Consider the following 26,285-nt stretch of genomic DNA (forward strand, 5'->3'; position numbering starts at 1 on the left):
AGATAAATAAATTATGTACATATGAAAAGTATTAAAATTAATCGAATTGGTAGTGTAATATATGATAAAAAGAACATTAATGCTAACTAGAGTAAAAATTAAAATATTAGTAAATGTACATTATTAAAAACGTAAAAACGTATAATATTTGTAATCAATAATTTGATAATCTAAAATATTGAGTTAATTTAATTTAAAACAAATTTAGTCTGGAATTATTCATGGCATAATTGTCTCCATGTTTTTTTTTTTATATGGCGATTTAAATCATTTTTCTGCTGATATTTATTATTGCATATTAAGCAGTTATAAGGCTTTTCCCCTGTGTGTACTCTCATGTGTATACGAACCTTTTCTGGCCGACTAAACTTACGCAGACAAACTTCGCAGATGTATTTTTTTTCATAGTGTACAACTTCATGCTGGCGTAATGTTGACAAGCATTTAAATGAAGAACCACAGTTCATACACTGATACGGCCTTTCCCCGGTATGTTGACGCTGATGAACACTCAACTGAGATTTATTTGGCAATTGTTTACCACATGTCTCACATATTAGACATGTAAAATGAATACGTTCATGAATTTGTCTTGAAGCTTCATGAATAAAAGTCTTATTACAATATCGACAGCTAAAATATTTAGATTTATCAGATTGGTTGTAGATAAGTGCCCATTCTCTGGAATATGGTAAGTCATGTGTTTTAATGTGAAGTATAAGATTTGCCAAACTGTCGAAGCTGATAGAACATAAATCGCATGGATAGTATGGGTGTTGAGCATAAAAATGTAATTTTACATGGTTTTCAAATTCCAATAAAGTTGAACAGCGACGAAAACAATGATGACAATCTAATTCTTTCAAGTTATGGTTCAACAGGATATGGCGTCTCAATTCTGTACCTATGTAATAAAAACAAATAATTTTACAATAATAAGTTATATTATTTTACTAATCAGAAATTAACAGATCTATTTATACAAAAATGAAATGCTGTTCATTGATAATCGCATAATTTGAAAATAAAAGGATCTATTAGGCTAATTTTTTTTTATAATATCCGTAATATAGGTACCAATTATTAAGCTTTTTAAGGAAAAAATTGAAAATATTCGGAATGATAAGCGTATATTTACTGAAATTTGACATACACGTTGAATAGGTATCATTGACAATAATGTTCCGAACCATTCTCAAAACAACGTTTGGCAGGTCAGCTATATAATATATATTAAAATGGTATTGCCTAATTTGCTGAACTACCTACTGATTCACTGAACTGAACTTAACTGGGGCCATATAACATGGATTACAACTGTTACAGCTAACATCCGGCTTTCAAGCTCTATGTTCTACTGTCCCTAAAGAATTCAAAAATGCCCCCCTTTGAAATAAGGTGATCTGTGGCATTTTAGTCTACTAAAAACGCATATTTATTCATCACAATCAAAAACATTATGTTGGTAGGTACGTATACTGTACACTGATATACATATAGGTACATTTTAACCATTTAATACTGTAAAAGGTGATACCCCAATAAGCCGTAATCTATAGATAAAATTATACAAAAATAAGTAGATACCCTAATTGAAGAGGAATATTATTGTAGTTTTCCTATTAAAATTTACAAATGTATCACTTTAAATAAAAAACATTATGGTCATGTTAGTTATAACCCCAGTTCAACAAATTAAACCAACCTTCCTAAAATGTGATCAGGAAAAACTCGTATTAAAATTATACTCACCACAGGTAAAATTTTGTGTACAACGTAAACATTGTATTTGATTTGTATTTCCAAAGGTATTTTGAGTTGTATGAACAATATTTTTTATGTCACAATCATTCAAAATATTGCCAAGTTTATTTTCTCTGTTATCTTTTTCCTAAAAAAACATATTGTTAGTTGAATAATTTTATAGATACATCATACATTAATGTCTTAATCGTTAATAGTTTCACTTGGGTTATTATTACTTCACTAATATCAAAATTGACATCATCTTGAAAGGTTTCAGAAATTTCTAACGGCATATTTTCAATCTAGGTAGAATACATAATATACGTTAAATACAACATAAATAATTATTTATATTACAGTATAATATAAATTATAATATAGAAAACTATTTTTTATTTTTCAATAACATTTTATTAAATGTTTAAGTTTTATTGAAACAATTAAAACTATCTAAATATAAACTAAAATGTAATTTTAATAATGGCATTATTTTAGAGAGGAGGTGATGTGACTTCAATGTTTCAGTGTCTAATCTTAAAATTTTTAAGAAAAATAATGTGATGTATTGGAAAATTGTTGTAAATTACAATGATGACTAATAATTACCTACAATGTATAAATCTACAAATGCACTAACGTATATCTATTTAGTATTTAAGTTACCTATGACATCTGTAGTGTGTAATAACTAATAAGTATCTAAATACTCAATACAATGTCGATAATGATGTTTAAGTTATATGAAGGAACATACTCAATATTGTGTTTATTTAAGTACGATCACAGCGAGTTAATGTTTATTTGTATTTGTCGAATGAGAATAAAATTCATAGATGTATCTTCATATAATATGTTAATTAATAATATTATACAGTCCCTTAGGCGGTGATAGGGGGGTGCTTGGGGGACGTAAACTCCCCAAAGTTATTGAATATTTTTCAAAGTATTAAATGGGTAGGTACTTATTTTACAACAATGCAAAGAAATATTACCCCCCCCCACCATAAAATTCAATCAAATATTAGCCTATGTATACAGCCATATATTATTACAAAGATTTATAAGCGGTAGACGGTAATGGGTATGTACAACAACAATAATAATGTAATCCTTTATGTTCGTTAAATTAACTCTCTTATTTGACTTAGTCAATTTTAAAAATTTATTTTTGACATTTTAAACCAGTTTTTATATATATATATAATACCTCCAATAAACACTCCACCCTCACCTATATGAGGTACGGATTTCAAAATAATAGGTATTTACAAATAAATATTTATAATATCTATCTTAAATTTGTAAATACCTATATATTTACTCTGCAAATTATAAGTACAGATTGAGTTTGTACATAATAATATTATATCAAATAAAGAAAAAAATGTCAAAATTTCTGAACTTGTAAAAAGTACATCTCACCCGCAGTGCCATCTCGAGGACAAGGCAAACGGGACACTCACCTAGCGCCTCGCATATATACAATAATATATTGTGTAAATAAAAATATTTCTAAACATTTTAACAACAATTTAAAATTTAAATATGTTTCAGATAATATCAATATTTGCAAAGTAAAAAAACGTATTTAAAACAAATTGACTGTTTTTCGAATAACACAACAAACAACATTATTAAATTTTGAATAGTTAATACTTAATAAGTAGGTATTGTATCATTAAGATACTATAATAATATGTGTTAAAGTTAAATTATATATACATTTGTTGATATTGTTGATAACAAAAGAAGGTTATTAAATCAAGTGCGTAGACATTTTGGTAATGGGCAAGTGGTATTCGAGTACCTATAAAAAGATTGAGAACCGCTATTCTAGAGTATCTATGGATTTCGATATTAAATAGTAAGTCTATGGGCCTCAAATTCTAATGATGTCCAGATCCTCGCAAAATCTGGTTATAACACTGCTTACTCGCATGAATTTATCTTAAAAATGAGTAACATATACCAAATGTATGTTCAATAATTCTCATTTAGATTCATTAGTTTCAATAAAAGAGTTATTTGATAGATATGTTCATTGTCACATTAAAACTAACTAAACTAAATATAAATTTGCAAGAGCGTAGCCGGGGGGGGGGCAGCTAGGGGCAAATGCCCCCCCTGATCAAAATATTAAGTAGATGTTTTTAATATGTTGAATATCGAATATTTAAGTGATTCAATTAATATGTTCGTATATAAATACGTAATCGATAATTTAAATTGGAATATTTTATATTAATATATGTGTAGACTGTTCACGACGTTTAGTGTTGCTTTAAAATTTAAAGTTGTATTAGATAATATGAAATTTGAGTTAAGATAAAAATAAAATTTATATTATTAATAAATAACTAAGATAAAGTTCATAAAAATGTGTTTTCAATGCTTACGTGCCCCCTCCCAGCAAAAGTCCTGGCTACGTTCTTGTAAATTTGTTATGTTACGCATTTAGAAGACAGAAGACATTTAGGAGTCAGGGATGAGGCTATGAGGCGTCCTTTTAAGTTAAGGTGTGTATTGGAGAGTATACGGAAGTATACAGCGATTACAGAGCATACTAATTACAACCATATTTACAAATAAATGCATATTCATGCAAATAATACATTTTATATGTATATATCTACAGTTAATGGCGGACAATGAGTACTGTATTTTTTTTTAAATATGTGACCCACCACACACTATGACCGTTTCAGAACCATACAATGTAAACATAAATATAGCTTTTTTGTAAATGGATCGCTTACGGCTTACTGAAAATAATAACGATAGATAAAAATAGATTTATAATATCTACATATCACATGAATAATTCGTTTATTATGATATTTTTTTTTTTTTTTTTATAAAGTGTTGATTTAATATATTTAATACATTGATCGTTTAAACAACAAAGAATTTTATCTATAGTTGATTGATGATTTAGAACTAAGGAATGAGCAAAAATAATATTAACTAATTTTCTAGTAGCGCAAATTTTTTTTAATAATATGGTGTCCTACTCAAAACATTATTTATCAATACTTATGATATAACATACAACTTCTTACATTCATAGTTTCCCGTGGTATGTTTCCAACAATCATCGTCATTAATTTTGTAGTATTATGACAAAACTCAAATATTGGGTACACATCTTCTACTTGATTGATACAACTTTGACAAATTTTTAGTGATAGCTGATCATCAGGAGACACCTAAACATAAATATATAAACATACCACATAAATGCAGAAATATGACCATTCTAGAAATGAAATATCAATTTTTTAACAAAATTAATATAGATATTATGCCAAAAATATTTTTCAAAATTAATATAATGTTATACAACATGAAAAATAAAAATACTGTCACTTTACTGTGGTATGTTATTTGAATTAAAAAAGAAAAATTACTTTAAGTGTTAAAAAAGAGTTCATCTTATCAGCTAAGCTCGTAAAATTCTCATCAAGTTGATTGTAAATATAAAATAGTCCAGGATTTCCACAAATACGACAAAGTTGCAGCATCCTTTCTTGAAAGACCTATTTACAAATAGTGGAATCAAAAATTTATTAAATATTTCTCATTTTTGTTTATATTTTTATTATAATTAGGTACCCTACAGCCTACCCCAATAATTAAAATTATGAAGTCTTCCCTTATTTTATGTATTTATTTTTGTATAAAAACTACTTATTAGGACATATTCAAATAGCTCAAATGTTATCTTTATTTTATATTAATCGACCAACGTTTATGAATCATGTTTCATAACAATTATAACCATAATATATAAGATCGTAAGATAGATATAATAGGTATATACAAAACCGATCTTAGGCCAGAGGCAGCAAGGCCCCTGCCCCGGGCCTCACGCCTTTGTATGACATTTTGCACTTAATGTTAATGTAATTATAAATTATTTTAAGCTATAAAAAAGATCTTTACTAAAGGCCTCATCTAAAAAAATTTTCACCAGGTCTCGCACTATAACCCTATGGCCAGATTAGGTTAGGCTCTGGCCTCTGGGTATATATGTAGGTGGGCATGGATCAATTGCGCTTGCATTTAAATTTTGAATAATTGACTATATTTATTTATTTATATCATATTATGTATTGAATTTGGCTAATTTCTTACGCTATTTTTTTTTTCTAGAAGTTTGATCATCAACTCATTGGTATGAATAGCTATTCCCACTATCTGATTCAATGTATTAATTTGATTGACACAAGCATTACATGCCATGATTGAAAGACGGTCGTTGAGTGCTATCTTTAATTCAAATAAAAAAATTATTATTATTAACTATTTAAATCTTAAATAAGTATAATATGAATATCAAAGTAATTAAAAAAAATAAAAACAATATATTTTACAAGTAGGTACAAGGTACGTACATTTATTGGCAACAGTGTGTTTATCTTTTCTGATAAATCCATTGACTGTCCTAATGATCCAAATATATTTATGGAACCAACGTCACCACAAATTCGACAAAGTTTTCGAATTCTATCATTGGATGACATCTATAAATTCAATAATTCTAGAATTATAAATTTTCCCATTACCTGTCACTCATTATTAATATAAATAGATATAAATGTTTTTTTACATAATTTAAAGCCGTTATAAAAAAAATCAATTAATTTTAACTATTTTTATCTTAATCATATATTTTTTAAATATTTTAAATGAGAACATACATTTTTTATTCTTATATTTGAGAGCAGAATATTTTTCAAATATATGAAATTCTCGTAATACATCTCCAACAGGTAGGGCTGTCTTTTTTACCTATCGTTCCAAAGTTATATTAAAAATTATTATACTTTCCAAAAATTCCACAATTTCACTTAAATTTACTATAAAACCGTCAACAATATTAATTAAAAAATTACGGTTGAAAAACGCATTTCGAATCAAAAGTGAACGAAACAGTTGCCTAGTTGTCAATTATTAGCTAGTATACAATTATTATTATTTTGTCTTTATAAAATAATTAGCGAATCACAATCCACACTGAGATAGATCTATCTCGACGACAGACCATTGTAGACATTAAGTGCCTATTGTGTTCCACTTGTTCCAGATATTATTATGGCGATATCAATTTATTTATAATAGACATAAATAATTTAAAGTATGTGTTTACCAAAGTGTTTATTATAAAAATGTGGTAAAAAAGTGCTATACTATTTTTGGAGGGTCGTATCCCATTTCGCCGCCAAATTAATCCCATTTTGCCACCGACCCATTTCGCCGCATAAAATTATTTTAGACACAGAGAAATATTTATCGTTTGAAACGATCTTAGTGCTATACTATCTCAATTCTGAAGTTATCAATTGATAAATCCCCAATAATTCTATAAACAAAATAGAATGAATAGTGTGTCGTCGCAGCGAGAATTGCAAAGTTACCACAGTCAGTGTCATATGATTCATACGCATTTACAGTTCACAATTTTTAAATAATAATGTCGAATATTGAATATATTTCTACACAGCGAAAAGTGGAGTGCCTTATTTTTAATAACTATTATTTTAGAATTGATAAAAAAATAAAAAATATTGGAAGTGTATTGAAAACTGTGGAGCTCGTGTAATAATTTCAGATGAATTCAATACTGTACATTCCGATAAGTTTTGTAATCATAACCACAGTCCTCGTCCAGTTAAAATTGAAGAAAAACGTTTTAAGGCCAAACTTCGTTTGAAAGCAAAAGAAAACCCTCTTGAACGAATTCCGAAGGTAATTATAAAAATTTTAATAAATAATTTTCGAAATTTGCATTATATACGTAATAATTAAAAGAAAAGTTAAGATTTTTAAGATTAAATTATTTAAATATTAAAGATGTTTAATAATATACTACGACCACAATCCACACTTATAGTTTAATATATTGATATAATATATATATAGATAGATAGATAGATAGATAGATAGATAGATAGATAGATAGATAACTGTAGTAGATACCTACGCTAAGTATAAATTTACTTATTTATTTAAATAGATTTATAAAGAAGTTGGAACTTCATTTTTAAGACAAAAAGGAGATTGTGTAACCCAAAATGAAAGAGAAGAAGCAGTAGCAACATATCAATCAATAAAATCAAGTATTCATCGAAATAAACGTAAGGAAGTACCTCCACAACCTGAAAATAGAAAAGACCTACATATACCAGGTTTATGGCGTCAAACATTAGATGGAAGAAATTTTATTTTATGTGACGATGGTTTAGATCAGGGATCGGCAACCCGCGGCCCGCAAAGCAATTTTTAATGGCCCGCACAAAGGTGGTTAATTTTTGTGTTTTACTTTTGTTCAATAACATTTTTCATATAATTTTCAATATTATATAATTCTTTTTCCTTTATAAATAAAATCTAATCTAACCGTTTCATAATAGCAATACAATTATAAGTATTATATCATAATATGTAATTTTTTTTTTTAATGTGGCCCTTGATGAACAATTGAAAAAAAAAATGGCCCGCATGGTTAAAAAGGTTGCCGACCCCTGGTTTAGATAATAAAATTTTAATTTTTGGAACGCCAGAAATTTTTTCTAAAATGTGTGACGCTAAAACTCTGTTTATGGATGGTACTTTTAAAAGTGTACCAAACATATTTTTACAATTATATACTATACATTTTGTATATTTTGATGTAGTATTCCCAGGAATGTATGCTTTACTTCTAAATAAATCTGAAACTACATATAATCTAATGATTAACCTTTTAATAGCAAAAGCTAATAGCTTAGGAAAATGTCTATTGCCAACAACTTTTAAATTAAACTTTGAAATAACGATGTTTAATACAATAAAAAATAAATATCCAGATGCACAAATTCGTGGTTGTTTTTTTCATTATACTCAGGCAGTTTATAGGAAAGTTGTTGATGTTGGTCTTCGAAATGATTATGTTTCATCAGAAGGTGATCCATTAATTAAAACTCTAGTTCGTAGAATTTCAGTTTTACCTCTAATTCCTATAAAACAGTTGACGATTTATGGTTAATAATAGAGAGTGAAAAACCAGAAAATAATGAAAAAGTGGAAGAATTGTTAAATTATTATATTGAAACATGGTTAGACGATTTAACACCTAGATTTAGCCGATATATTTGGAACCACTGGACTAATACAGATAGACGGACAACGAATGATTTAGAAGGTTGGCATTATGCATTAAATAAAGCAGCAGGTCGAAATCATCCCAGTATATTTGAATTTATAGTTATATTACAAAAAGAACACGCCAAAATTGAGGATGACATGAAACTTCTTCAACGTGGAAAAAAAGTAATAAGAATTTACAACAAATATGTTAAGCTGGAGCAAAGAATTTATAGTCTTAAAGAAAGAGTGACGAGCGATCCTCCGCAGATGAAATAGATTGATTATTTGGACAATATTAGTTATTTAATTAAACACAATGAATAATTTTATATATTTATTTTATAATTTTATATTTTATATTTTTTTGTAATCTTAAGTTGAGAGTTAAAGAGTTACTTAAAAAATAAATTCGGCGAAATGGAACTGCGAAAAAATAAATTCGGCGAAACGGTACCGCGGCGAAATGGGAGCTGACTTTTTTTGAGTAGTTTTACAATATTTAGATGAAAACATACATAGACGAAAAACAAAAGGTCATTTTTGGGTGACAGGGTATTGCTCATTATAAATAGGAATTAATTATTATAAAAAAATATATTTTTACCATAATATATCAACCTATTTAACATGAAATTTAATAACATTGTTTTGTAAATACTGTAAACAGTAAAAATTAATTCAAAGTATATAAATAAATAATATCTTAAATAATATCAAAAATAGCATTGGATATAGTTAAATTCATAACAATATAATATACGTAACTACAGTTTTAAAATCTAAAATAAAAAAAATTGTTTTTAAATAATTATAATAAAATAATTGACATATCGTCATTTTTCTTTAAAATAAGTATTTTCACATAAATTTGAAATTAAAATGTCTATAAAAATTAATTTCTAATAGATATTTTTAAATTTTATGATTCAGTATGACAGTATGAACTACTATGAAGAATTTTGTATCCATTTTTCAAAACATAGATATAAAAAATAAAAAAGTTTTCATGAATTTTTACTGCAAAGTAATAGGTAGGTAATCAATTTTTTACGATTTTGAAAAATTTCATCAAAATTCTAACTTTAAATGCATATCAAAAAAAGAATTGTGTCATATATACAATTTTCAAGAATTTTGACCCAACATATAATTTATTAACATTCATAGAAAAAAAACTAAAAATATATAAACAATTTGTTATGCCTATAAAAAGCACAAAAGTTAAACATATTTTAAATTGTATCATGTATTGAAAATAATTACATAAACATTATGTGAAAATGCATAATACCTACAGTAATTTATTTTTAAGTTACATCAAAGAAATAAAATCAATTTTTTAGAAAATTGGATTTGCGTAAAAATTCCATTTTTAACCCGCAGTGACTAATGTATTACAAAAACGAGGAAACATAATAAATCATTATGTACATAGGAAAATGTATATAATTTACCAATTGTATAACCCGATCAAATATGAAATATACTTACGGTCGTATTCGAAAATATGTAGCCAGAAGTTCTTAATTATTTATTAAAATTTTAATGTTGTTACCGTCGAATATAACACAGCTAAACGTTTTTAGCGAATTAGTGTCGCTGGAAAACTATAAATCGTACGTTCATCTAATATCTGCGTAACGTTTACGAATAATTTTCTTCCGCTGTTCAGTAATAAAAGTCAAAAAAAGAAATGAACTATCTTTCGACTGAGCAATGGTGGACGGCTGGCTGGAAAATCATGAAAAGACACTTCCCATGGGGTATGGACAAGAGCTAAAATAATAAAAAATACATTATTGTGTCAGCAATTTTACATTTTGGTTCAGCAGTGACATACATGGAATAAAAAGTTATTTAGCCACGGTATTCCCAAAAATAACAATAATTTATTTTTTAACATGATCGATGGCTGTCATCAGTGTGCTGATGGAGTCATGCGACAACTTAATACTTCTACCAACGATTCAGTGTGACCACTTACTACTACATTGTAATAACTAATATTATTAATTTACCTATGATTTATGCAATAGAATGCATCCAGACACAAATTTACAATAATTTACTGTTTGTGCGACAGTGTGTGGTGTACTTCTTAAGTTAACCACTATAAAAAAAAAAAACAAATTTGTTAAACTTTTTTAAGTTTTTAAAAAACATGAAGTTTGATCCAGACCCACTTATGTTTCTGCCACGAAATCGTGCCGTGGAAAATGACACTCAATAACAATTTTGTAGACGTATAAGTGAAAAATATATTTTGTATTTTTGTATATCTTATTGGTCGATAGGTAACGAAATTCAATTCATTATAAATACAAACAATTTTTGCATTTTAATGTTAATCACTTAATATTATAAAAGTAATTTGAAAATATAATAGGTAATTAATTAATTAAATAATATTAATTCGCATAAATTATTATCGTGTAGATATACCACATTATCCAATTACGTACTAACGTAATTTAATTTTGTAATAACTATAAAATAGTTTCAGGATGAGCGTTAGTAAAAATATAATACATATAACTAAAAATTCATAAAAAAATTGTATTTTATATACTTAACTAGGTATACGACAACAATTATTTAGATTATTACAGGAACAAATATACATGAAATATATAAAAGAGACAACCCATTAGTAAAATCTCTGAAGTGTAAAATATTAATTTTCATTTCACCTAATAACTGAAAATTGAATATATAACAAATAATATTATAAGTTAATAGTGATGAAAATATGATACTTATGAAAAAAATAAATAATATTTGTATATACTTTCTCTGAAAGTAAATTCTCTTTCAAAATAATATCATCTTGATTGTGGTTTATCTGAACCTTTGTTAAATTATTAATGTAGGTACTTAATTTTATAAGACAAATTTAAAATTTACATTTTAATAATAGGAAAGGAAGATAAAATTGTTGTAGAAGCTCATTTGTATTTTTAATTGGTTATACAATATAATTTTCATTCTATGGAATCACAAATATTTTTTTGTTGTTACATATGAAACAACTGAATATAAAAATAAAAGATCCAGAGGAATATTACATTATACAATATTGCTATTATGATAGCACAAAATTTATTTTTCATAATAATATGCATTTTTTCAGACAAAACACATTATAACTTGTGGTTTAACAAATTTGGTAGGTAAAAAAAATAAATTAATTTCCCTATATATCGTAGGGCTATTCTAATTTTAAATAATAAATATTAAAAAATCTTATTTTTAAAATAATTATAACCTCTTAAACGTATACATTCATAATATGTACATTTTAATATCTGTTTAATCTATTTTTTTTCATTTTATGTACAAAACATCCTTTTAAACGGAAAACAAAAATATAATCATACAAAGAACACACTGAATAGCATACATTTTTCTTGATTTAAAGATACATGCATGGTTAGCAAGTCTACTAATTCCATCAGATTATAAAATTAATGAGCAAAACAGTATATATAATAATTTTGAAAATAAAGAATAGACTAATAAAGTCTTAATTATTTTAAATATAACTTAAACAATAATAGCAGGAGTATGATTATTGTGAATAAAATTTTCTTTATTCTAAATTGTTCAATAAGAATGGCTAATTCAATTAACAATGAAAGTACAAAAATAAATATCTATTTAGTATTTATACATAGATTTTCATCATTAAGTTATTTGAATTGTCCGGTAACATATATTTTTAATTAAATTTTAAATTTAAGACTATAATAATATTTATCCAATAGGATAAATGTAATATTTATTAAGACATATTTTTGAAGTGTAAGGTCAGATTTTAGTCTATAGAAACAAAAAACATAAAATATGAAGAAAAATAACAAAAAATTAAAATTCTATAACAAAATTAAAAATGTTAAGGAAAAAATATTTAAATATGTTTCATTAATTTTAATCTGTTAAGACTTTATACAACAGACATGACCATAGTATTATGTGTAGTATTTTATTGGTAACATGTATTAGTTAAGGATATTTTAGAGAGAACAACATGGTAACACAAGGGTTTAAGTCTTTTTGACAAACAATTTCCCACAACTAATGTTTATGGACTAAATCTGTTTTTACATTAACAAAAATAATCAATAATCCATTCAAAAAGTTCAGAATATATCACATTCACCACTTTTATGTACTAACCATAATTGACAAATAACCATACACTTTAATTTAACTCAAACTTTATTGAACAACTGCTATTGGTGTAGCAGTTGTTAGGTTTGCTGGTGATTTAAAATCTGTTGTACTGTTAACTACTGTTCTTGCATCTTTAAATTCTGGTGGAGGCGGAGGAACATGATTAACTGGAGAAGAAGACACAAAACTCTGTTGCGGATGATGGTGATTTGCAAAAGGTGATGGCATTCCATAGCACTGAGGGAAGTATAACTCAGGTTTTACAATACCCGATGGTTGGTTAAGTATAGTATTTAAGTGTGGAGGCCTGCCTGGTTTGCCACTATCGGATCTACGCTTATTTGCATGAGGGTTCATATGGTTATCAATATGACGTTTTACTTCCTGTTCAGTACCAAATCGACGACGACAATTTGGCATTGGACAGCAAAATGGTCTTTCTCCTTGATGAGTTCTTGTGTGTTGATCAAGAATCGCTTTTTGCCTGAAATCTTTTCCACATTGTAAACATTTATATGGTTTCTCACCAGTATGTATACGTAAATGTTGATTTAGTATAGTGCGTTGTCTGAAATTTCGTCCACAATAAATGCATGTAAAAGGTTTTTCATTTGAATGTATGCGTAGATGTTGAGTAAGATGCGATTGTTGTCGAAATCGTTTACCACACTCTACACAAGGGTAAGGTCGAGATTCTATATGAATGCAACCATGCTGAAGTAAAGTAGACTTCTGTTTAAATTCTTTATTACAAATTGGACAACGAACATAAAGTGGCATACCAGCACTACGACCATGTTGGATTACATCAGGTAGACTTTTACCAGCCTGGCCAAAAATTTCATGCACAACACCTAAAGAGGAATATATATTATATTAATTTATAACATTCAGTCAATTAATTTTCGTTACCTTTAGCATCCTTAAAATATGCAGGGAACTGAGGAGCATTTTCTGGAGAAAAACATGGATCATTTGAATCATATTGTCCACTTTTAGATTGTGGTAATGGCACATCTTGTGGCCAAAGTTGCCCATTTTTATATACTAAGTGTGGGCCCACATCTGAAAAATTAAAAATGTCATAAAAATGAAAACCTCTGTTTTTCTTTTAAATTTACTTCAAATTTAAAAATTAGGATTACGTATTATGCCTATTGAGAAATGTTCAATAAAAGTTTTTATTTTAGGACTGAAAATAAACATTAAAATATTAATATTAAAAACTCAACAAATTTAAGAAGGATTTAAATAATTGTCGAACACAAAAACATTTAATTATTAGTTAAACCATACTAAATTTAATTTAATATATCATAAAAAAATTGTTTCATACAATGTAAAATATTCAACAGTTCTATGTCTAGTTATAATTTATGAAAATAAAAATATATCACACTAATTTAATAGTTAAAAATTTTTATTCTCCATTAAACTTTAAATAATATTACTAAATTAAAGTTCAATTTTGTAGACATAAAACTCTTGTGTTGCTGAATGGAGCTTTATCTCACCTTCCTTGAGCGGAGCGACATTTTCTCCTTGGACGTTGTCACGAATAATCCATGTGCAGCGTAACTAATTCAAAAGAACATGCCGCTCCGAACCGGATTGAAGCCACCAGACAGACAACACAATAATACCTTCAAAACTCATCACTTCAATAAATAAGTTTTATAAATTATGTTTCTTGTTTTTCAAGTTGTGCTCGACATTAATAATAAGGAATACCATTAAGGATATTATTTTATATTAAAAACAATACACATTAAAAAGGATTAACACAAAAGGAAATATACCTATTTAATATATTATAAGGATAAAATAATAATAAAAGAAACATAAATAAAACAAAAATAAAAATAAGTTTATGAATAACTTAATAAATTATAATACTAATAATAAGTGGAAAATAATCTTTAACTGAAAATAAAATATATTCAGACCTATTGTTATCATTTTCCACATTTTATTTTATTTAAATTGTTTATTGTACATAATAATTAACTCTCAATAGACAATCTAAATAATACTAGATATTAATTATTCATAAAATAATTAATATCTTTTTTTATATTTACAAGAAAAATATAATATTACAAATTATATTTAAAAATATTGAAAAAAAAAAAACAATTATAATAATAAGAACATTTTTAAGGATGTTGATCAAGTTAACTTATCACTTAATCAAAACACATCAGGTGTGGTTTAGAATATCACTCCATAATTTAAAAAGCACATAACATTTGATTAATAAAAAAAAAAAATGTTAATACGTTGAGAAAAAGTGACAATAGGCAGTAAAACGTGTATTAGTAAACCACAATTATATTATAATAGGTAGCATAATATTTTAATCATACGGATGCAGAGAAACTTTTTGCAAGCCATCCTGAAAACAGTACTTAATTTAAGACTTTTTGCTTATATCATTCCTAACCTAACATAGGTTAGAACTTATTTTTTTTCAATTTCAGTTACAACTCTCATGGGGAGACCTTCTTCATTTCTGATATGAGCAATATTTGTCCTGACAATGGTTTTAGGGTAAGATTTTGTAGGTATATCTAACAAATTAAAAGAACTTTTGGGGCTGTTAGATGAAGAACAATATGCAGAAGAATTTAACTGCTTAACTTTAAGATTGTTTTGTAACAATCTAGAAGCAACATTTCTAAAATTAGAGTTGTTCAAATGCTGTTCGTCTTGTGCGCTATCGCTTAAGTTCGGGTAGTATTTCATTCTAAACGCTTCAGCTGAAGACTTGAGAAAAGCGTTTAAATTATTGTGAAGTTGCGAGGGCGGAGGTGAACTTGAGGAATCACTACTATTTAACGAGGAATGAGAGTGCTCGCCTTGGTGAGTGCGGACGTGCTGGTTCAGGATGGCTTTCTGCCGAAACGCCTTGCCGCAGTCTCCACACCCGTACGGTTTCTCACCCGAATGAATCCGTAGATGCTGGTTAAGAATTGCTCGCTGTCTGAAGGTTCGTTCACAGTAAACACATACAAATGGTTTTTCATTAGCATGTATACGCACATGCTGCGTAAGATGAGACTGTTGACGAAACCGTTTACCGCAATCACTGCACACAAATGGTCTTGAGTCAGTGTGGATTCGCTCATGTTGCATTAGTGTAGCCTTTTGTTTAAAATCTTTGCCACAAGAAAGACATTTGAATAGACGCAGATCAGAACCTTTTTTCCCCGATGCTTCTTGTTGTTGGTGAATAAGGTCTGGCATATTAGGAAAATCACCAGACGCCTCTGCTGGATTTAAAGGAGTTAACATGACACCAGGCTGTTTTAAATAAGACATAAAACTTGATGGACTCAACATGTGTGGAGGGCCTCCTCTCACACCAGAATAGTAATTGGAAGGGTCAGCCGGACCATAATGGCCTGGTTGAGTTCGATCAGATTCAACAACACTGTCTTCTGGTGGTGTTTCATCTTCTCCACCATTTCCAGAACCTATTTAAGATATTCAAATAAAGTTATATTTATATTGGATAAAATAAATTATTTATTTACCTTGAATTGAATGATTAGTATTAGGGTATGGCGATGGTATAGGTGAAGCAATCGCTGATTGAGATGCTTGTTCAGTTGATTGTTCAGCTGGTTCATGTTGAGATGATACAAGAGCTGGATAACCGTTTTGTGAAGGCCCTGGACCCCATTGACCATTACTGCTGTTTGGCCCTTGTTGATGGTGGCCATCTTTGTTGTATATAACATATGGAGCACCATTCTCTGTAAAAGAAAAATACACACTCAAAACCGAGTATACGCATTTCAATGAGTCACAACAGTCAGCAGATCAATCAAATTAGTCACACTGAACCTTCCTACTCGATTGTTTAAAATACCTTCATCAGGTTTGGGTGTTTCCAGCGAATTGATGATCATTGGTATTATACATTAAGTTAATAAAATAACATAAAGATGTCTGATAAACTCACGACAACGTACCTACAGTGAATAATTTTCTATTGGTGATTAAATCAAATAAACAAGAAAAAACGGAAACGTGCAGTAAAAAAAAAAATACTAAATAACTGATAAAAAGCACATTTTTTTATCACAAAATATTGGATTTTTTTTCTTATTTCTTCTCCGTTTCCTGTTCTACGTAGTATGAATACAACGTTGCCGTTTTAACATATGGTCTCGGGCACCTTTAGATAGCAGCACCAGACGTAAATGCCGGTACCGCGACCAGGCGGCTGTTGTGTTATTGTTTATTTATGCTGCCTAGGAGTTCGCATTTGTACAAATATAAATAAATACTAATATATTTATATCAACAAATTAAATAACAACGAGAATTATTTATTTATTTCTATAATTTTTAAATATTGTAATATATTTTAATTTTTCGTGTTTAATACGTAGATAAAAATAATATGTAATAGTTATTGTTGAAAAAAGAAATAGTACGTTATCATTTGTATAGCACAACAGCGGTGTCCAGCAACTGTTTATATCACAGATGCATCTATATTAAACAATCTTTAACATAAATTTATTCTATGGTTTAGACAAAATGCAAAACATGTTTCAAGGTTCTAACTTTTCTTTAAACCAAACATTCTACAATATTTTTCCGAACTTTTAACCTGTTAAGCCTGGTCACACTGTTGTTTATTGTCTTTTATTCTACTACTCTATTTTCAATGTCCTACTCCTAGCCATGACAAATTAAAATTAAATCTAATTTGCTATGGTCCTAATCTACATAGCTATAGTTCAGTTAAAACTTTAGAACTTAAAATTATAAATTTTCAACAGTATTACCTAATAACCACTTATTAGTAATTAATACAATAACAAATTATATTTAGATGAAAGTCAACCGACTATTCAGTATTCTATATTTTAAATTTTTATAAGTTGGTAGGTACGTATCTTTGTAATTCAGTTACCTAATTGTATTGTTTATTCACTTCTTTATACGAAAAATTAACAAAAAATCAGAGAAGGCGCTTTGCCGTAGTATGTAAATTTCAAGTGTTTTTTGTTATCATTACTCATTGTAATAGATAAACTACATTTGAATCCAATAATAAATCATTGCACTTACGAAAATTGATACTAAACAGAGATGGTGTAACAGGCAATAGCCCCTGAAGATTTTTTCAATTAATTTATACTATTTATTTTAATTTCAAAAAATGTATATAGTTTCTACAATAGTAGGTATGATTATCTATGGAAATTTTTCAGTGTGGTATATTTTATGTAGGTAGTATCTTTAATTACCTACTAAATTGATAAATCCTTAAATTATTATTTCAAAGTTAAAAGAATACTTAAAATCTTCAACAAATTTTATATTATAATTTTCATTAAACGATAAAATTTTCAACAATTTTTAACTTTTTTAAAATTATTTGTTAGCATGAGAAATATTCAATGTTTATCAATTTTTTTTTTTGATGAAGATCGATAAATTATTTGTTGGGTCAAAATTCTTGAAAATATAATACAAGATCTCATAAAAGATATTCTCATATCTCATATATGTATAAACATATTAAAAATACAAGTGCAACTTTTTTTTTATATGCATATGAAATTAGAATTTTGAAGAAATTTGTCAAAATCGTAAAAAATTACAAGCTATTTTATAGTTATAAATTCATAAAAAATTTCTTTTTTTTATTTAAGTTTTAAAAATTTAATACATAATTCTCCGTAAGTAGTTAGTATGAAAGCATAATATCTAAAAATGTATAAAGACAATTATTTTTTATAGACACTTTAAATTCAAATTTGGACGAAATTACTTATATTTAAACGATAAATAACAACATGTGAATTATTTTGTTATAAATTATAATTTAAAAACACTAATCGTGGGAATTTAAATATTTATGTATTTTATATTATTACGAATTTCACTATACGTAATAACATATTGATTTATTTTAAAATACTATCTATTTATAGGTACTGTGAATCTATTTTATTGTTTTACAATATTTATACTTTATAGAAAGATGTTATTAAATTTTGGGTTATATAAATTCATATAATATAGTAAAAATATATACTATAATAATAACTAAATACTAATAATATAATAAATGCAATATTTTCGGAAAAAATTACATTAACCTACTATAATACTTGAAGTAAAAAAATTAACTTTAATAGCTTTATCAAAACAATTATTATCACTTGGTAATATAAGCTGATAGATCGTTTCTGCTCAGAATTGTTTTCCATATTTATCGATATCACTGGATACAAATTTAATAAACTTACAATAATGACCCACTCGATACATAATTTACAACAAAGAGGTACCCATTTGTCATAGAGTACATAAAATAAATAATAATTACTCTATGATTCAGATTTCAGGTACAGTGTTCAATTAGGTATACATATATATATATATACAAAAACATTGAATACAACAAGTAATTATAATAATCACAAGAAAGTATAATACGAACTACACCAAACAACACCACCAGATCTACTCTTAAACACTTAGTCTAATAATTTTTTTTTAGTTTTAAAATATATTATGCAGGTGCCTATATCTTAATAAATTGAACTAAATTAATCACCCTGTGCATGATATATGCATATAAAATATAAACATAATACTTATTAAGTATTTATATGGATTAATATATTTATGTAAGGTTATTTTTATTAGTTAATTAGTTTTAGCATAATTAATTATAAATTCATAAAAAAAATTAAGTAGATATTTATAGATATCGTTCAAATAAAATATATCGTGCACGAATGACACATTACCACCATAATTTAAAATACCTATATAACTTATAAAAAAAAGATATTAGTTGATAACTATTTTGGTTTTTCTATTTTATAATAAAACTTACAAGTATATAAGTTATTTTTAATATTCACCCCCTTCCGTTATCTCGGGATGGATCCAAAAATGTCTAAGACAAATAAGAATATTATTGACTATTGTGATACGTATTCACTATAGTACTATACTAATTTATTATTAATGAGATTCGTCAGTTTGATAAGTTCACACTTAACACCTATAGCATGGTAGGTAAGTAAGCGGTTACATACGTAAATTCCTAGACAAAAAAAAAAATACGCTAATAAAATAAATTATTATTACTATTATTTTATATAGGTACGTGTAATATGTGGAATATAAGTAGTATATTATGTAGGTAGTTAATAAAGTATATTTATGTCTTATGAGCTGGATTCAATTAAAAATCGGATTAGACTTTTTTATGTAAAACAAAAACAGATAAATTTTAACTACACAAACTATATATTTAGGTTGTCAGTGTTAGGTTTGAATAAAGTGAAAAGGAAATTTGTATTCGTGATGATTTTTTTTCGTTTAGAAACATACGTACGGGTGCATTTGTTTTCATGTAGGAACTTATGTATACTCATGCTGTTTCTACGTCTCATGGGTGATTCGCCCATGAGGGTGATTTTTACCTTCTATACTTAATGTAGGAACTTACATTCATCATTTCATCCTAACAAATATAATACCTACAAGATTACACAAATAAATAAGTTACAGAATACCTAAACATAAAAATTTACAGTATTTATCTCAAAAATTTGAAAAAATATACATATATAATTATATAAATTAGTTAACTAAAAGCTTAAAATTCAATTTAAGTGAATAGTATTTAATTTACCTTGGGCAATGCAGTACATAAAATTCCGAGGAACTTTAAGGCCTGCTGCCAGACATGCTGCAAATGATGCTGAGAAATTGATTGCCATAATATCCCCTTCATCACTTCCTAAACAAATTAAAAATAACAGCTATAATAGCAGATTTACAAAAATGTTTCTATAATATTAAAAAAGTATTTGATAATGAAATATTGTTATGTACTTATAACTCATAAGGCATGCTATTAATTAGTTATAAACAATAAACCTTATAGTACCTACTCTAAAAGATAAAGTAGTAATTAGCTTTATGTTATTATTAAAAGCATATAATAGTTATCTTAGTATTAAAATTATTTGGTTTGATATTGAAAAATTACATACTTAGTAAAATTTATTAAATTTATTTAGGTACCTTTAATACATACATATTTACAAAAAAAGATGATGAACAAAGCCATAATTTATACATTTTAATAAATTATAAAATATTGATTTTAGAGATTTGATATTTACTATTAATCAGAAAAACACTAAAAAATGTATTTTTATTTTAATATTATACAAGATAGTTCTATATTTTCAGTGGTGATGGTTAAACAGAGCCTTCATTGCTGTTTTAAAATTTAAAATATTTGTGCTTACTATGCTTAACTGTAAACCATGTATCTAAATCTAGTTTGAAAAATATTTCATCATTAAGTAGGTAATTACTATTATTTAGGAAAATGTTTGATTCAATGATATAATTGGTCAATTTTTTTTTTTAATAATTTCACTTAAAAAATAGATGGAAAAAATGGTAATTTGTTCCAATAATTACCTACCTAGTCTTTTAACTGGAAGGCCTTGTTTGAAAATATTTCATATTTTACAAGCATAAAAATACATTTAATAACCTATTCAACACTTCAAAACAAACTTGACTTAAATCTCATTCTGTAGTTTGTGAAATATATTTATTTATATTAATTTATTTGTGGATATCAAATGCTTAATTATTTTTTAAATTTTATCCATGAATGTAATATAAAAACAAGTAGGTAACTGTATGATATTTAAGCTATGGACATTTTTATAGATATTTTAGACATAAGTATTTCAGTATTTTGGTAAAATTGTTATATACTCTAATACTAATAACAATATAACATATCACATTGTTATTACCACAAAATTTAATTTTATCAATATTTTTTTTTTATTAGGTATCTACTTTTTTTAAATATGGTTTAAGTAATGTTTTTGTGAAATTAATTTTTATTAAGAAAAAAATATATATAAACCAAATAACTACGTAGCTACATTAAAAAAAAAATCAACTAGGTATAGGTAAACGTAATGTTATATTTTGTAAAAGTACCTATATAATTTATATACAAATACACCAACATACATAGCTGAGAAAAACAAAATCACATGTAGAACAAGAAAATATATTAACAAATAATAATAATAAATAAGTACTTATTACTATTTTTTTTTTAACAGAAATTTTAATTAAATTGTCCATTTTATTATTAACTATATTTGCAAATAAAAATAAAGATAATTGATAAATAAGTTGTAATTAAATTATAAATTGACAATACATTTAAATATTATTTTTAGGCATTAAAATCCTTTGTAGTTTTTGGGACTTCTAATTCTTTAATAATTACTAATTAGATACTTAATACATTTGAAAATAATTTTCACGTCTTATCACAGAGTTATAAAATACAATAATGCTATAAAAATGATAAAAAAAAAATGTAAAGGGAGCAATTAATACTTAAATCATTCTTACAATATTTGCCAATACTTCTGAAATAATTTCTTCAGTTGAAGAGAGAATAAAAAACAAATACTTATGATAAATTTAAATAATTAATATTAATTACATTAGGGCTTATAGTTAAACATTAGGAGTACTACATGACCTGCTCATTTTTCTACCAACTAATCGTTTGATTCGTTCTTTTCTTGTTCGATATAGTTTGGAATGTTCATATCTTCTTTGTCCAATGGTTGTTCTTGACGGTGTTTGTGTTTCAACAGAGTAACAAGGTCCAAGGAACTTAGAACTCAACTTCCATACTTCCATTTCATCTTGTTGTTGTTTTACAGCTGCCATTCCTCTATCAAGCAAAAGATTAACCACTGTAGAAGCATTTGGCCTATTTTTAGGATTCAAGTCAACCATTTTTTTAAGCATTTTTTCAAGACCAGTACTAAAAACGGGAGTTTGAGGTAATGAAAATTCACCATCTCTTAAACGGTGCCACTCAGGTCCATTTTTAGGTAAATCTTTTTTAGTTGCTGCCTCGTATACAGTAAGCGCAGTTGAAAATACATCAGCTTTCTGCAATTGAGAATAATCATCACGTAATAGTTCTTTAGGTAAATATCGGCAATCTCCGTCTTCAATAGTTCGGACGTCTTCAACGCATATTGTATGTCCAAAGTCTCCAATCTTATACACAATATCTTTGTCGATTGTTTCATCATCATCTAGATCTTCAGCAAACCACAATGCACCATCAGTACGACATATTAATATGTTGGCAGCTTTAATATCTAAATGTGCAAGCTTTTTAGAATGAATATGAGCTAGACCTTTGCATACATGACATAACAATCGCCTTAAAGCACTATCACAAAATACATGATCAGATTCATGAATCATTCGCTCCAGGGTACCATCATTACAAAATTCTGTTTGAATATAAATATGGCCTCTTTCATGCCAAGCTGTGAAATATGAAACTATGTTTGGATGACGTCCAATTACAGAGTGAGCATAAACTTCTTTACGAATAAAGTATTCTTGACTTTTGTAAATTGTCTTTTTAGTCTTCTTAATAGCATATGTGATTCCATCTAATAAATTTGTACATTTGTATACTTCACCAAATGCTCCAGTAGCGATAAAATCATCCATTCTGAACTCTTCGTTGAAACGAGAAGTCTGCAAATCATATATACTGACATTGGTCACTTCGCCTTCATTCATAAGATCTCTGATAGAAGGATCCACTGGAGATGATGTTTTATTGTCAGGCGGAGTGGATAGACTACTATTACTATCATGACTTGAATGATCTTCAGAACTAGAAAAACTAATGTTTTGTTTACCTGAACACAGTTTTTTCTTATGTTTGTTTTTTAGTATTTCAATGCCAGTTGGCGTGAAGGGATTGACTGACAACCGAAATTTGTTAGAACGCGTAGATTCATTGCTGGTGTCGCTCGACGGTGACTGGCCCCTGAGGCGCACCTTGTGCAGGGCCCGTGGTTTAAGAAAGGGTGTCGAAGAGTCGACACCGATTTCAGGCGAAAATGACCGGCGACTGTCAGGCGGCGATGGCGCACTGGCAACGACTAAGGCTGGTATCGCTCTGTCAGCGTCGAAGCTGAGTCTTCTCATTTTTTGGACGAAAAACGAATCGTCGTCACATTCCATCTTGTTAATACCACCGTCTGGGTCCATTTCACCGACGCTTGCTGGAAAGTATCACGCGCGACTTACAACAAAAAATAAATAAAAACCAACCCGAAGGTAATTGTGACAATTATTGAAATTTTAAACCATCGACGAGTAATTATACAAATTGAAAAAGCTGTGATATAAATGATACAATAATATAGAGTTTTAAGCTCATCAACCGACTGTTGTCACTTGTCAGTGTTGAATGCTGAATGCTGATAGCAGCTGCGAGTTGCGAGGGAAAACGGCGCGCGCGCAGTGCAACCCCGTACATTGATAACATATATAGTGTACACACTGTGTTGGAAACTTAAAAAATAAAATAAAAATTCGTATAATGATTTGCTATACAGACGAGACAAATTTTGAATTTCTATGCGCGCCACCTCGCAGCGATAGTCAACGTCAGATAAACATTGGATATATTATTATAGTATTTTAATTATTACGTATGCGTGTGCATAATTATTATCGATATTACCGTGTAGCAATGTGTCCGGTAATCCCGTGGACGTTGTTGGTGCTCATGACTCGGGACGAGTACTCTACGGTGAACCAAGGATGTACACAGTCACAAAATACAAATATTTGTTTTCACGTATCAACCTTGGCATGTAATTATTGTTTGTTATATTTTTTTTTTGTTTTTTACTGTTACTGATAAGACGACAGGGCGCGCGACCTGTACGGGATAGAACTATTGAATTTGAAAATTAAATAAATAATATTCGCGATTACCGGCGGCGCGTCGTCAGAGATTATTAAAGCTCCGCGGCGGCGTCTGCCGATTATACAACACACGCTCGTGAACGACACCGTACAGTAAACACCGGCGGCGGCGGTGGCTACAGTACATTCGGGGGAGACGACGGTGCGTGTGCGACTGGCCGACGGCGTACGTAATAAACGTCGGTGGTGACGAGGGGGCGGGGCGCGGTGGTAAGGGGCGACGGAAAAAAAACCCGGCAAGCGCGCGCGCGCGCTCCTCCGCCATAGAGAACCGGAATGAGCGGTGCACGCGGAGGCGGTGGCGGGCGGCAAAGACGGGACAGAAAAATGAAATGTAAAAAAACCAAATGAAATACCACCGCCGCGCGAGACGACGACGGCGACGAGACGATCGTCGCGCGCTAGAGGGAGCGACGCCGCCGAACAACCCAGCGGCGTTGCCAAATGTATGTCCCAGACGAACCCTGTGTGCGCCTGCGACGTACTATTGTGCGCCTGTGTGCGTACAGGAGAAGGTTGCTTAAAAAAAAAGCGTCCTACACTCACTCTCGCCGCCGCCGCGCGGTCCTCAGCAGCGGAGCGGAGCAACTATCCGACAATCAATATTTTAGCAACCCGAACTACGTCTGGAGGAATAATAATAAAAAAAAAAAATGTATATTATAAACGTGTGTGTGTGTGTACAATGTAAAAAAGTGGTCCAAACATAATTTTTCTTTTTTTTTTTTTTTATTGTAATATACGCATTAAATAAGCACTTTAATATATATATATATATATTCGTTTGTGTTCCTATTCGTTTTTGCAGATATTTCCATTTGAATTTTATAATTTATTGCAGACAAATAAATCGCGTAACGCGTAAGATATCTACCTTCGACATGCGCACAATATTGTTACAAATCGGATCGACAATAAAATAGTTGTTTCGTAAACACTTGCGTTATGTGTGTTGTGGTTATATTCATAATCCGCGATTCCTATCACAATAAGCGTTTATATTAGTTATGGGGTTAGAATTTCGAATTAATTTGTAATAATAATACAGTTGAAATTTAGCATAATCAACGAAGAGCGATTAGCTAATCCGCTGGTGTATGGTGTTACTTTAAAACCTTTAAGTACTAATCCAAGATAATATGTAACCCATTCACTCCTTCGAAATAAAATATTTTAACTATTATTTTTTTAATACACAAAAAAAAATGTAGAAGTATAAATAAGAGTCAAAGGATAATATAATTTTTGTTGAACCATAAAAATTTTCATAATTTGTCAAAAGAAAATCATATTAACTGATTGATATTAGTAAAAGTAAAAATTATAAACAATAATGATTATTTTTTTAATAAAGTATACTATTATAGATGATGCTATATCAA

The 26,285-nt window shown here is 28.2% G+C and overlaps 2 protein-coding genes across 2 annotated transcripts; both read right to left on the reverse strand.

Moving 5' to 3' along the window:
- Positions 1-215: 215 nt before the first annotated feature.
- LOC112599389 (zinc finger protein 721) lies at positions 216-25,360 on the reverse strand. Its single transcript, XM_025346282.1, has 13 exons — positions 24,656-25,360; positions 20,726-20,833; positions 16,584-16,805; positions 15,990-16,523; positions 13,960-14,112; positions 13,102-13,901; positions 6,141-6,269; positions 5,881-6,015; positions 5,154-5,282; positions 4,806-4,952; positions 1,983-2,048; positions 1,753-1,891; positions 216-904 (listed from the first exon to the last, which is right to left on the reverse strand). Exons 2-13 carry the CDS (start codon positions 20,811-20,813, stop codon positions 216-218), a joined length of 3,231 nt encoding a protein of 1,076 aa, XP_025202067.1. The 5' UTR covers positions 20,814-20,833; positions 24,656-25,360.
- On the reverse strand, positions 22,321-24,647 carry LOC112595423 (wee1-like protein kinase). Its single transcript, XM_025340628.1, has one exon. It carries the CDS (start codon positions 24,175-24,177, stop codon positions 22,603-22,605), a length of 1,575 nt encoding a protein of 524 aa, XP_025196413.1. The 5' UTR covers positions 24,178-24,647; the 3' UTR covers positions 22,321-22,602.
- Positions 25,361-26,285: the final 925 nt, after the last annotated feature.

This window comes from Melanaphis sacchari, unplaced genomic scaffold (genome assembly GCF_002803265.2).
Source record: "Melanaphis sacchari strain LSU unplaced genomic scaffold, SCAv2.0 Contig0_pilon_pilon, whole genome shotgun sequence".
Lineage (NCBI taxonomy): Eukaryota > Metazoa > Arthropoda > Insecta > Hemiptera > Aphididae > Melanaphis > Melanaphis sacchari.